At 47.5% G+C, this 14,144-nt stretch overlaps 4 protein-coding genes across 4 annotated transcripts; 1 reads left to right on the top strand and 3 right to left on the bottom strand.

Annotated features, from left to right (window-relative positions):
* Nucleotides 1-720: 720 nt before the first annotated feature.
* On the bottom strand, nucleotides 721-2,952 carry GLAREA_03314 (HMG-box; the record flags this gene model as incomplete). Its single annotated transcript, XM_008083567.1, has 3 exons — nucleotides 721-2,298; nucleotides 2,355-2,500; nucleotides 2,631-2,952. The coding sequence occupies 3 exons, from the start codon at nucleotides 2,950-2,952 to the stop codon at nucleotides 721-723; spliced, it is 2,046 nt and encodes a 681-aa protein (XP_008081758.1).
* Nucleotides 2,953-3,469: 517 nt separating this feature from the next.
* GLAREA_03313 (P-loop containing nucleoside triphosphate hydrolase) lies at nucleotides 3,470-4,957 on the bottom strand (the record flags this gene model as incomplete). The annotated part of the gene is made up of 3 exons (XM_008083566.1): nucleotides 3,470-3,934; nucleotides 3,991-4,758; nucleotides 4,814-4,957. The coding sequence occupies 3 exons, from the start codon at nucleotides 4,955-4,957 to the stop codon at nucleotides 3,470-3,472; spliced, it is 1,377 nt and encodes a 458-aa protein (XP_008081757.1).
* A 1,072-nt stretch (nucleotides 4,958-6,029) lies between these two features.
* GLAREA_03312 (Eukaryotic type KH-domain (KH-domain type I)) lies at nucleotides 6,030-7,862 on the bottom strand (the record flags this gene model as incomplete). The annotated part of the gene is made up of 4 exons (XM_008083565.1): nucleotides 6,030-6,124; nucleotides 6,179-6,338; nucleotides 6,388-7,769; nucleotides 7,820-7,862. 4 exons carry the CDS (start codon nucleotides 7,860-7,862, stop codon nucleotides 6,030-6,032), a joined length of 1,680 nt encoding a protein of 559 aa, XP_008081756.1.
* A 1,593-nt stretch (nucleotides 7,863-9,455) lies between these two features.
* Nucleotides 9,456-13,961, top strand: GLAREA_03311 (uncharacterized protein; the record flags this gene model as incomplete). The annotated part of the gene is made up of 6 exons (XM_008083564.1): nucleotides 9,456-9,907; nucleotides 10,027-10,432; nucleotides 10,490-10,673; nucleotides 10,725-11,704; nucleotides 11,755-13,569; nucleotides 13,620-13,961. The coding sequence occupies 6 exons, from the start codon at nucleotides 9,456-9,458 to the stop codon at nucleotides 13,959-13,961; spliced, it is 4,179 nt and encodes a 1,392-aa protein (XP_008081755.1).
* Between the last annotated feature and the right edge of the window lie 183 nt (nucleotides 13,962-14,144).

The raw sequence follows: 14,144 nt of genomic DNA, 5'->3' as shown, positions 1-14,144 counted from the left end.
TACTGGGGGGCGTGTATTTGAGAGCTCATATTTATCATATGTACATTTGAAAGATGACTTGTAAAAAGTAGATTAATGGATATAGACCTTGCGGCTGTAATGAGACTTTGGTTTAGTACATTGTGACATGTATCTTTTTTCCATTTCATGAACTGAGGTTTGCGAACCGTGATTTTGTGAGGCTGGTACGGTTACATAGGTCTCGGGTACTTGTGTTACGACGGGAGTGATGAACACGAAGCACGAGGATCGAGCGTGCTTGGTTCCGTTCCCGAAACATATCTAAACTTACACGCTACCAAGAAGTGACATCGGCTGGAGCGGGAAAAGTAGCCGTTTTGTAGGTATAAGCGAAATGGCTCAGGGGGTTTGAGGGTGGTACAGGAATTATGGCGGGAAGTAGAATTTTGGTTACACGAACGACTGAGAGAGAGATGGACGTTGTTGAGAATGTGGGTATGGGGGTCAAAGGTAGCGATTGAGGGTATGTAACAGTACTTGAATTGACATTAAGGAACCAGAGGCAGAAGCTAACGAAATACGAAATCATCCAAAAGAATACATAGAAATCCAATCCAACCATCACCTTCCTTCCCTTCCCTGCTTTCTTGATGTAAAACCCACTTCAAAGTGCAATGTAGAACAGAAGAATTCGCCATCGAAACCACTCTTCATCGTCTGATCCAAAATGCAGTAGGACTGAGCCGACCATATCATACCTCAGACCTTCCCAAAACTGCCTTGCTCCCCCCGCACAAATTCCAAAACCTCGAAACCCAATCTCCTCGCAGTTTTCTCATCCATTTTCTTGCCCTCTTCGACACGAACAACAATCGCACTGCAATCCTTTCTAACCTCCACCCCTCCACCACCAATACCCCCGGGAACTACATCGTCTTTCCCAACTCTAGCAGCGTAGATAGTAAGATCTGGACCAATGATTCCGCGCCACAGAGTTGCCATCCACTGCCAGTGATCTACCGGTGCATAGGAATCGTTGATTGGAATATGAACAGCATACGCATCTGAGGTCGTCAACGAAAAGCCGTTAGGTATCAAGGCAATTGGTGTTTGCTTCGCCTGCACTACGTCTTTCGATTTACCCGTAGGTTTGGAGGGCGGAGTGGTGATGTGTTTGATCATCTCCTGAGATTTCTTGTGCCAACTACTGATGGTGCCCAAGTAATCTGTGAATAACTCTTCAGGCTCCTTGGATACACCTTCTGTCATGACTGTGTCTTTTGGGAAAGCGTTAGTTTCCTGAGAGCCTGGTCTCGGTCCTAGCCACGTCTTGATTGCACAAGAGGCGTCTTTCTCAAGGTGGTCCTTGATGTACTCTCCTACCTCTGAGAGAAGTTCCTTGTCTGATCCTTCTATCGCAATTGTAGCTCCACGAGTCTCGATGGCAGGGCTCAGAGCACTGGGAGCTGCCAGTGCAGGTGATATCTTTGCGAGGACTTTGATCTTGTTGACGAACGGTATCGTCATGACCATTGCCTCCACACTCTTCGCGTGGCTTTCTCTGACTTCATTTCTATGGTCGGGCTTAGCAGAATTCGCTGATGGAGCTGCTGGAAGATGTGTTTGCAATGGCGGGAGCCGTAGAGATTCATCAAAAGTAGCTGACTGTGGTGTGTATGAAGGCCTTCGCTGGTGGTTTGCAGAGGCATATTGCGGCGGTGGTCCCATCGACCTAGGCTGGCCCAACATTCTAGGCGTAGATGGGAGATGTTGTCGGTAACCTGCGGCTGCCACGGGCAGAGCGCCATTGCGAGCGAACGGTTGAGGTGCGGAGAATGGGCCAGAAGATGGAGCGTAACCACGAGGGCCATCGTTATTATATCGATACGAATCTTGATTGATCCTTCGGCGCTTCGGGTCAGACCCATCTGGGCTCATCATTTCCGTGTCGTCATCCACCTCATGATGCGTTGACAAATGTGGATGTCCAGAATAGAGCGGTCTGCGGAGCATAGATGGATGCGGAGGTCCTCCACGAGGACTTTCCATCCTTGTGTTTTGCATTGATGACGGATATGGAAGTCTTGCGGTCTGGTTGATCTGTGACGGTGTGGACGGAGTGTGTATGGCTCCTGTGGTTGCTCGAGGCTCAAAAGCTGGTGTAAAGGGTGTTAAAGGTGTATTTGGCGTAGAAATATAGCGACCGTTACACTTTGGACAGTGCAATGACTCGTCGGAATTTGAAGTCGGAAGCGGTCGTGAACTCGTGCCTTTCGCGGTACGTCTTGGCTGGTATCGATAGCCTGGGTACTGACGTTGATGGCGTGTCTTTTCTTCCTGTTTACCAATAGTCAGTATGCTTTCTGTCCACCATCACCTGAAGTTTCTCGTACCTCAGCAAGTTGTTTCCAGTATTCTTTTACTTCAGGCGGTTGTGATCTCCACTGCTCTCCAATGATCTTCGATATTTCTGGATTGGCAAGTCCGGGGTGTTGGGCAACGACAGATGCCTGGTAATGTTGCCGGTAAAGAATAAACGCTACAAAGAACCGTTAGCTTGCAATTTCATGAAAGGCTCTTGGTTCTCTTATAAAGAGAAAGTCATATCGGAGCACATCATCTGAGCCAATCATGACGGAGAACATAAAGAAGCAAGAGGTATTACTCACCGTTTCGAGGTCGAGGTATCTTTGGATCCGGTTGACAAAGGCACACCTGCTCTCTTGTAGGATCTGCTGTAAGTGGCGGAGCTGTACTTACACTATCAAGAGTAAGATCATCCAGTCTGGGGTGGTTTGCAATATCAAGTTCAAGTGAAGCTGCTCTTTTTCTCGACAAACGGGTCCTAGGTGAGCTGGCTGTCGGTGACCCAGAGTTTCTCGCTGGGAGAGCAGTTCGTAGAGAAGCTCGACGACTAGTGTCCGCTGAGATGCTCAGCGACGAACGAGAATCAGCAAAACTAGGCCGACTGTTTTCAAGCACTTCTTGCATGATGTTCGAACGTAATTTCCTTGAAATATTGAATATAAACGAAGGCTTGAGGGTATCTGAAGCAATACAGGTAGCAAATCGAGCTTAGAAGAAAAGAATAATGGCTCTCTTGTTGATGGAAAGACTCTTTGTGCAGCTCCCATTGATAAGAAGCACAACAATCGTCCTGCCAATCAATTAACCTATTAAGTCCTAGTTGGGCCATTATTGAAGTGCGATGCCTTTGTCTCGGGAAGCCGACAACCTCCAACACCAACTATTCTTTGTACCAAACGTTTCCGGTAAACATGAGTTAGGAAATTCTGGAGCTGACTAAACCCAAAGAGATGCGTGGATCGACGCGTTTGGAATGCTTGCGCAAACAGAATTTATTATTCCCTAACATCTGGTCGCAGCCAAACGGACTGTCTCGGATCCAACTCCCAAATTCCACCCAGCCACTAACTCCCCGGATTGGTCAACGAACTTTTGCAAAACCTTGAATTACATATGATAGTACCGTGCAGGGTATTTTGAGCTACGAGATGAAGTGCTCGCCGGCTGCACCGTTCATAATTGCTGCACTTCTCCGAGCGTCGATAAACAAATCTTCACATTCTCCAACATCGGCAACGTCGATTTGATTGCGACCGTTGACCCGTGCAAGAATGCTAGACGGCGTAAGCAGCTGTAGCGCGTACCTCAAGCTTATGCGCGAGCCATGGTCCGCAATCTTTTCTAGAGCTGGTTCAGTAATTGCGAGTCCTTCAGCACCCACACGGATGCGAATAATTCTCTTGATCTCATCTGGCTCATACTGGTTCGTAGGAATAATCAGAAGACGGGCCAGGAGATCTGGCGGAATCCCGTGCGCAGAAATCAAGTCCTCTGTGCCACGAATTGTGCACATGCCACGATTTGAAGCTAGGATAACAATGGGTGATATGGTCTGCTCAAGAGCACGATTGAGATAGGTGAAGCATTCGATGTCCAACATATGGACCTAGTTGAATATTGTTAGTTGCGGAATTTGAGCATCTGGGAGGCAATGGTTCGTACCTCATCAATGAACAGAACGCCCGGGACCAATTCAGCGACTCCCTGATCGATATACTTATTGACCACCTTGTTGATCTCTGTTCTCAGCTTGTCCGTAATTTCCGTAGCTTTTGGTTTCATTAACTGTCCCATCATACTCATAATGTCCTGTCCACCCTGTGGTCTCGAGTTGGCAATGTCTAGATCGTGTAAAGTAACGTCCTGTACTATCTCTTTCTTCTTGTGAACCTCCCCCTTAGGTATAGGGACATATTCTTCGGCTTCCAGATCAAATTCCGTCGCATATGCATCAGACCTGCCAACACGCTTACACGCACCAGTATTTGCTTCAATGTAGATAACATCTCCAACTGTGACCCTCTCCTTTTGTATCGCTTCATATATACTTGGGTCGAGTCGTAATTTTTTCTGCCCCTTCGCACTCTTAAGACCAATCAATAATGTGCTAATCGTTTTCCCGTAGCTACCGAGTGGGTTTTCTGCCTCCTCCGGCGTTAATTCTGTAACTTCGCCTTCATAGACTTCTTTCGTCTCCCGCACTTTCAATCCAATCGCCCTCCGAAAGTTTTCCATGAGTGCTTCGGTCTTCTTGACTTCGGTGGAATATAGTTCGCTTCCTACGATCGGACAGAAGGGTACTTTGGTTCCAAGCTCGGCACTGATGGCCAGAGCTAGAGCTGTCTTTCCTGTTCCTGGGCCTCCCGCAAGCAATATGGCTCTGCCTGCCATCTTCTGCGCTTTAATCAGGTCTACAACAACGCCACAAGCCTAGGGAAGTTCTGTCAGCTCTCAATCAGCACAACAGGAATCGAATCGAGCCTACCTCACGCGCTGCCGCTTGCCCAACGAACCCGCCCGCCTGTTTCTCAGCTGTGCCATCAGGACGAAGACCCAGGCCTTTAATATGCGTATGAGTTGCGGTACGATTGTCGCGGGCGTTTCCCTTGATTTCGCTGATTTGCACCATCTTTATCAGAAGTCTCGTCAATTATAAGACGAGGAGGCCGTGTACTTAAAGCAGAGGAAGAGAATGTTTCGTAAGAGGTAGCTTGTAGATTGTTCAGGTGTTGCGGATCGCGAAAAGTAACCTCGACGCGAACCTCCAATCGGAAAGCGGCGTCCGTTTTGCGCCGCAGGTATCGGTACCGGGGATAGGGCGGAGCTCATAGATCCGAGCTCTTGCAGAAAAAGTAGCAGTACGGTAAAGGAAACGAAGTATATTACCTGGTAAGTTATTGTGCCCATGTTATCTTCCTTGAATGTCCCAGACGTCCATCGTAAATCACAATGATGTAAGGAATCACGTAGTACTCGAAAAGAAATATATTAATTGCCTATAAAGTATCGTGGATGTCAATTATCGAACAGTCCATAATGTGAATCCAAGCGTTCGCAACTTCAGCCTTAACCATTTTCAGAGTGGCCTGTCTGGTAAGTACAAAATAAAAATCAGTAAATACAACGATGGCATGTTTCATGTCAAATTTTTGCCTCGAATAGAGGATTGTCGAAACCGCGAAACCGAACGCGCCTTTTCCTGCCGTACCCGAGGCGATGATTCGAGACCTTAAGAATTCAGGGCACATTAATAATTACCTGTGTAGGTAGGTAACACCGACCCCTACTACGTCAAACATGCTAAACCCAGGAGTAAGAATGGCCCAGTTGTAAAACGAGTAATTACGGCAGCATGCATTTCAAGGTCATGATTGCCGGAGCGCTATCGCGTCTAGCAACGTTACGTCAATGCAAGCGTGTGGTTAAAATGTAGCGAGTCCCCAAAAAGTCAAGTCAAATCGAAGGCGGTAGTGGTATCGAAGGTATCAGAAAGGCCTACCAGTTCGGGCGAACAATGTGCAGGCTATAGTTGAATGAGGACGAAGAAAGTATCATCTCATGTGCAACAGTGGCATGTCATACCTATCGATCCATAGCAGAACTCATGGTCTCAGTAAAGTCAGGGCGAAATATATGCAAGTCATGCAAACCATGCGATCAATGAGGTCGGTGAAAAATCCGGGAAGTACGTGGGTCGTTAGTTACGATGTCCCTGGAGGCTTCGCCATATCTGGTTGCTGGTTTCCTTGGGCCACAGCCTGATACCATAATGCAACATAAGCATTGTAGCCACCCCCTGGAGATGTTGTTAGCACTTGTAGTTTTATGTGCCTGGAGCAGGTAAACTTACAAGCAGCGTAAGGATCTTCGCCTCCAGCAGGAGGAGCGCTGCCTTGGGCCTGCACTTGTGCTTGCCCTTGTGACTGGCTATACTGTTGGGAATAGCCTCTATCATTTTGGTCATTCTGAGGACGTGAGAACCCTCCGCCACCTCCTCCGTTCTTCTGCGCCTTGATGGTGTTAGAAAGGAAATTTCATACTAGACAATGGTTGACTTACAACGGCATCAACTTTGTCTTCAATGGCACGTCTTGCGGCCGCGATAGCTTCTCGTGAACCAACTAACCCGATCTCTCGTTGAGTCTCCGACGAACCGGAGGAGGGAGTAACATTGATCTTGCAACCTGTTGTATTTTGCATTTCTTTGATTGTTTCTCCACGTTTCCCGATGATCATCCCCACGGCCTCAGAGGGGACGTATACCTTGTCATTTATTTTGTCGGCACCACCACCACCACCACCAGCATAGCCAGCTTGATTCTGATCTCGAGGAGGATCTCGCCGACCTGGTGCGGCTTCTTTTGCCGCTCCAGTCTTACTGTCACTCTCGACAATCTCCATGATTAGGTCCTTCGCGTGCGCAGCAGCTTCTCTGCTGCCAATCAAGTTTACAGGACGTAGACCGTTAACGCTCTTTTGTTCTCCCACAATATTCACGTGGCATCCACTGCGCTCCTGGAGATCTCGAATGGTTTCTCCACCACGACCAATGATGAGACCAACTGTCCTGTCTGGCACCATAATCTGCATACTATCTTCCCCATCCCTCAAAGCGGGTTGGTGTGACGAACGATTCGCCGAAGGAGGTTCGCGAGAATTCCTATCCCCTCCTATCCGCGCTCCGCCAACATTGCTAGGGTTTCCAGCCATTCCACTGTCATCGATAATTCGGTTGATTTCCGCCTTAGCATCAGCGCGACGAGCCCGAGGACCTGTAATTTTACATTGCCGAAATGGTCCTTGCTCATCATGACCTGTAATAAATTGTACACGACAACCTGTCTCTGACTCAACGCGACGAAGGTTTTCGCCCTGTCGGCCAATTATCAATCCCACTAAGTTGGACTCGATTTGGAGAGACTCGACCATGTCATCCCCTCGAGGCGGTGATCGCTCTCGTGCGTAATTGCCGCCAGCAGGGGGTTGGAAAGCTGCAGATGGATTTCGACCCCTAGCGCCAGGAGAGAATGATCTTTCACGATAATCTCTACTGGGGGGCGCTCTATCGCCTCTTCTTTCGTCGCGATATGGGTTGGCGTTCTCGCGGAATTGGTCACGTCGCGCAGGTGGAGAGCGTGATCGCGATCGCGACATTCTGTACGGTCCACCACCTGGGCGACGAGGATCTGGTCCGCCGTAAGGAGCATTGCGCTCAGGTTGCACGCCTCTCTCAGCTGCGATCGCCTTTGCTTTAGCAATGGCGTCTGCTATACTGACACTTCCGACGCTCGTAGGTTTTATGCCGCTCAAGTCGACGCTTCCAGAGTTCGTGGGTTGCGGCAGAGTGTATCCTCCGCCGCCGGCGTATGGATTCTGTTGGGGAGGTTGATGGTATGGAGGTTGCTGAGGTTGAGGGACAGGAGCTGTACGCTGCTGAGCAGCTTTGAAAAACTTAGATCGGGTCAAAGAAGAGTAGGATCGGAGGATATACCAAGGGCAGCAAGAATAGAGCTGATGCTCTGCTGGTCAGCCATGTTCTGCGACACTATGGATTGTGCTTCTTTAGGTAGGAAGGGGATTCGATCCAGCTTCTCGAGTAAAAATTGTATGTCGTCGCAAATATTTATCAGATTGACGCATGAATGGTTGCTGTTGTTCTAGTTGTAGACACGATCAAAGCTTTCTCAAAGAAACGATTCCGGCTTGAGCTCGACAGTTTCGGATGCAGGTGGCCTGTAAAATTTCACGCTAAGGACCACCTAAATTAAGACCAATGACAAAGGTGGCCTGAACGAGCATAGCGTAACACTCAAACTTCACCACAGCAAAACATCGACGACAAGTATCACAGAACTGCTCAGGCACGTCTGCTTTTGGTGGTTTAGAGACATATTGGTATTTTTAAAGTCAGTTCGTAATACTTCTGAGAACAACAATTATGTGAAGGCCTTATCTGATGTACGACGCTGTCGAATAGCTGCAGTCCTTAACATACTGCCTAAGACACAATTACCTGGAAATGAGAAACCCTCGGAGGAGAAGCTGGGTGATCGTATACGGCTTCGAGTCAAGTCTATATCTCATACACAATGGGTTCTTCCATCTCAAGTGCTCATGATAGGCAAGCGTACCAAGTACCAGCTTTCCTGGAGATAGCAATCGCCATGTATTTGCCAAGTATGCTTTCTTCCATACTATAATTCTCAAAAGTTCTCTGTATACTCTGATTTTGTTGAATATTCAAAGAAAGGATAATAACCTGTTTGGAGGACTTCTGGAAAGCTAGAGCAGCGGATTTCAACGTCCAGTTCACCCTTATGGCACCTCAAGATTCGCTATCCCACCTACCTAGGTACACAATTATCCCCTACAGATTAACATAGGAAACACTCTCTGCGTGATTCTGGTGGTTAGATATCTTTTGTGATACAATTAGTCGATAATTTCACGTATTTTCGTCATCCTGAGGAATTGAGGGTACGTGATTGCTTGCATCAATGATACCCAAGTATTGTTCTAATTTACTTTAGCTTATCGATCTATTTCAATGATTCTTAGACGAATTTATCTTGAACCCATCGGTCTTTCTAGGTGCTTATCAAGGCCACGCCAGGTTATTGTCACACCATGATTTATAGGCAGTATTTGCATTCTGTACCTAAGTACATATGGTGAAGTTTGACCCCCTTACCAAGAGAATTGTGCTTACTGTATTGCTATTCAAGATCTCAATTCGTAATTTCCTCGACGTTGCAGTGAATTGTTACAAACCTACCTTGGCCTCGGTTCGAGGAGCGTAGAAATTCCGCGTCATTAAGGGCCCTCACTTTATCACCCCAGGCCATCACCTTCAGGTCCGTTGTAAAATGGCCTCAGTCCACGAAAAGTCACGCGAACTATAGCACACTCGTTTTGACTTCTACATCTGCTAGTTGTAGGCTTCCATATTTACCGGTAGCTCTTTGCGTCGATAATTTGAACAGCGAATGCAGTATGGGAAAACATGGAAGTGTGTATCTTTTCTAAGCCTTTGTTAATGACTGAAATGTCCCACTGTCGTTTGTGCAAAATCAAATTTTATTACGGAACGCCGGTTGTTTTCCCATCAGCTTTCAAGCACACACGCTATGAGTGGCCCAGACTACAGCTCGCTGTTTTCATATGGGCAATGCTCTCTGACGTCTCCTCAGGACACACAGAAGATAGAGCAAAAAGGCAAATCGGGAGACTTGCTACACAAATCTAATGCGTTCTTTCTAGGCCTTCCGCGGTACAAAAATCCACCCCCCAAGGCCGAAGGTGAGGACGACGAGAATGACGGCCTGATCGATCTCGACGAAGCGACTAGAACTCCTTTGGGAAATCGAAATTCATCATCTGCAAAGACGCACAAAGACGAAAGTGACGACTTGATCTTCCTCCCCCAACGAGATACAAAATCGCAAGAACACCAGAACCGATCGTTTGCTAGCATAGAAACAGCCCCTGATAGTGCTGTGAGCCATATCGGTCGCCCACAGATACCTGTTGAACTGGACAGCTGGGATGCGTGGAATTCCCTCGCCATTCGAAAGCCACGGTATGTCTGGTCCATTGTCTTCTCGGCATGTACCTTTTTCTATCTGCTGCTCGGCAGCACATTTAACCACAATTGCATCCGTTGAGGCAGAACGACGTACATTGTCTGACAGAATTTAGGTGTGATAGATCTTCATCGTCACCAGATTCAACAACAATCAAGCGCTTCTTTGGTACCAAACCTCATTCCAACTTGATATCAACTATTGTGCTTGCGGGAGAGGCTGGTGAAGCACAATTTCTTCTACTACGGTTGGGCAACTTGATCGTTCCTGCCGCAACATCTCGATCCAGCCACGTCGCTGATTTTCTTGCAGAAGCTGGGAGAGCCCAGTCGCTCGACAACGGCCAATTTGATGAGCGAGCCTTCTACAAACTTCTGTCTCATCTACAAATTATACCTGCGCTAGAAGATATGGATCCCGCCGCTCATGGTCTTTTGACATCATTTCCTCTCACCCATCCCCGGGAAAACTTAAAGAACCCGTCGGGACAACGAGCTACGGACAGTGTGTCGTGGAATGAGGTAAGACAGTCCTTTGGTATTTTGACCCCCTGTTCTAATTGACTAATGTTCCTGAAGGGCTTCAACACTCGGGTTTTCAGTATCTCAGCACGCCACTCTCAGCTCCCACTGAGAAACTCTCGACTCAGCAGCGCAGTATTATGTCCTTACAAACTTCGAGGTACCTGGGCCGACCACGAAAGCTACACCACTACTATGAGTTCATGGAACCGGCGTCGAATTGCATTTGATCAAATTAATAGTAAGCCCACATATACCTATAGGCACAAGTGATCGAAGCTAATTTTTACAGATGCATTGCATCCCGTCAATTATCAAGCGCCTCAAGCTCCCGAATTCAGCAAATTAGCCAGAGCTTTCTTTGGCGGTCTGCCTGTCCCAGAAGACATCAATGAAGACACGCGAGAACAAAACCCAACCCCAACTACCAGGGAGCTCGAAGATGGTATTGTGAACAATTGCGGGGATAGCGTCCATGAGGAGTCCGCTACCAATTCGCAGAAACCAGAAAACGTGCCCCATGTTACCATTCGATTCTCCACTGGGGCGTTCTCTGAGGTTCTAAGAGAAAGGCCAATTGAGGACAAAAGTCTAATATGCTTCTTGCAAGACTGCGCCATAGCGAACGTACTTGAAGAGGCATGTGTGGCTAGAAAGCCGTTGCCTTCTGGTGTCAAGGTCTACCGAACAGATCAGTTTTCTTGGGTGAGAGACTCGCCCTTTAGGAATATCGTTTCATTCCGCAGCGAGAAGCAATACAATGAGGTGTCAGCAAATACCACCTCTGATTCCCGCGTTCCAACCATACGATTATCAACGTCAGAGTTTGTTGACTTTGATGCTGTGCTTAAAAAGCATAGCCCCACCGACGCCCTGGAATCGAACACGAAAGCAAAGACTTGCAAGAATCATCAAAAATCGAAGGATGCGAAGAAAAAGAAACCCCGCGCCAGAGTAACTTCCAAACAGGAGAACAATACTGTGGACGATGAAAATGGAGGTGGTACCGACACAGATCATTCAACAATAATTACTGACCGCAAAACGTTACTGACGAAAGCTGAGCAGCCTATGGGAAGTGACAATAGCCTCTCAAACTTCGGTCCCCCAGCGCCTTCTTTGAATATCAAAGACGTCTCTGGTGACAGCTTATCTGAACCGAAGTGGGAGATTGTAAAGCCCAAATCCCAGAGAAAACCCTCAGGCCAAGGAGATGCCATCAACCGTAGTACTCACAATGGTCAACGCTCGCAGCCGGTTCAGAGTAGCACGGTAAGTACTCAGCCCTAGCTACTGCAGTATAACGTAAACTAACGAGGTAGCATAAGATTTCAATAAAAACCAAAGCACCCGTAACACCTCTCGTCATTAAAAAGAATTCTCAAAGCGCCAGTGGAAACTTCAAAGTGCAACCACCCATGGGACCAAGGGCTGTTCAGAATCAGGCGTCAGCTAGTCATAGTCAAACTTCTCAGTCGCCGAAGAATAACCACCAAAAGCTACAAACAAAAGACATCACCACCAAAGTTGTATCACCCGAAGACTTTCCTGCACTTGGCCCCAGTCCAAGTACAACAATAAAACGGCCTGCAGAAACTTGTCACAGTAAGACACTCAAGCCTCCCAGGAACAACCATCCTCAAACATGTCAAAACATACCTAAGAGTGATTCTAAAGGTCATCTCTCTGGCAAAGATGAGATAGCTCTCAAGACATCTGGAAAGGCATCTTCGGTAGTGTCGAGTACAGCAGATGATGTGGTTTCGGTTCCTTGCCGTATAGAGCATCAAATGTTGGTCATTAGCAAGGAAAGCGAGCAAAAGAAAGCGACATCGCATAAAAGTGCAATATTCAACGATGACACTGTTAGCCCTGTCTCTTGTGAAAGCCCCAACACATCAGCTGACATTATCACGGATGACAGGCCGTTAGAGGCTTCTGCGCCTATTTCGCATGTAACTGTCCGACACTCAGAGAAAACAAATGAACAGCCGTTCCGTACAGGACTTGTCAAGGCTGAGGAGAAGATTGATGACCTTAATACATCTCCATCAACGTCCAAGCATCCGGTCTCGGTCGAGGAAGTTGTAGCTCCTCATGGCTGCAAATCGCCAGAAACAGCCCGCAACTATTCAGTATCCCCCACTCGAAACCATATGGATATCGCTTCTACCAACACAATATCGAATAACATTCGCCCGTGTCACGACGTCCAGAATACGAAGGAGTATCCGCTTCCCCCAGGCCCTAACTGCGAAAATCAGTGCACGTCCGAAAATGACATTGATAACGGCTCTAATCTGGCTTCTTTGGGGCAGCTGTGTACGTCGATCCCGGTCTCCCCGAGTTCTGGTCGCGAACAGGTTGATAAACCAGATCATCACTCCACCGCCATAAGCGAAGACTCAAAAGTTGGGCCGGCATCTGGAGAGGATGAAAACTCTTTGACAGGTTCACATTGTCCATCCGATGGCTGGAACCAAGAGGCTATATATCCTAGCAACATAGAAAATGGCACGCTCCCTCCCTCCGCCCAGAAAGTTATTAATGGAGATGTGAGCGACTTGCAGCCTACAACTAATAATCATAATACGATGGCGATACGTGACAGAGTCGAACCGAGACCCCTATCAGGCTTTCGAAAGCGGCCTCGGACAGCTCATACAGCATTTAGATGCTCTCTCTGTCTCGAGTCAGGGTTTGCCACATTATCTGCTCCTCTAGTGTTGTGCCCAGGCTGTGGACCTCTTTGCAACATCAGATACTGCTCCGTTGCTTGTCTTCTTGCTAATGCGTATGACCATGCGCATCAATGTATGAACTTCCCGGCGTCGCAGCGACTGGCTTACCACAATCTGCCACTTCAGTATGTATATGAGAAGGATCCCATAATGCCAATAAACCCATGGACAGTCGTTTCCGCAGAGCAATTTCGCCAAAAGGCATTCTCGATGTATGGGAGTTTGAGCCTGTTCCAGCCAGATCTAAATCCGGATACACGACGCCCACTGCCCAAGCACCGCGTAACAGGTCTCAGCGTGTTTAGCAACAAGCAGATCCTCGGCGAATACCACGTCTTCAGATCTGCGACCACAACTGCTGGATACCTTCTTCAGCCCAAAGCAGAAGTAATATTCGTAAGTTAATCGCTCACCCAGTGTTTATAGTGTCGCTAAATCTGCAGCAGACTGTATGTGCTCATAATGAAGGTCATTATAGAGGAATTCTCCGAAGAGCTTTGAATGCATCCTACCTTCTTCCTCAGATCGAGGTACTCGAATTCATCTTTCGACTGATCCGATCCTATATCTTTGACGATGAGTTCTTCAACAACTGCACCCATTCTGCATCGGATGATGTAGTGTTTGAAGAATTCAGGCATCAGTTCTCGAAGGAATTTGATTTGAGTCCCGAAAACTACGAACATGAGCCTCCGCAATTTGATGTAGAGAATGCATTAGAAACTATCATTCCTTGTCTCGACAGCATAGAAATGCGGTATCCAATTCTCCAATATTGGAGGCGATAATGAAGGTAATCATCACAGCGATTCTATTCAGGCAGAACAAGTTTCCACCTTCAGCAGAGGCCAATTTTGCATGGATTGAGGATGAGCAGGTACTTCGGTTGGTCGTAAGTCATTGTTGTTCGGTCTTTCAACCAGGTATTCTTGGCTTGAAATTTTAGGTTTGACTGTATCCAAATAATCCCG

Source organism: Glarea lozoyensis, assembly GCF_000409485.1.
Source record: "Glarea lozoyensis ATCC 20868 chromosome Unknown GLAREA2, whole genome shotgun sequence".
Classification (NCBI taxonomy): Eukaryota; Fungi; Ascomycota; class Leotiomycetes; order Helotiales; family Helotiaceae; genus Glarea; species Glarea lozoyensis.
This window is presented reverse-complemented; position numbering and strand designations above follow the sequence as displayed.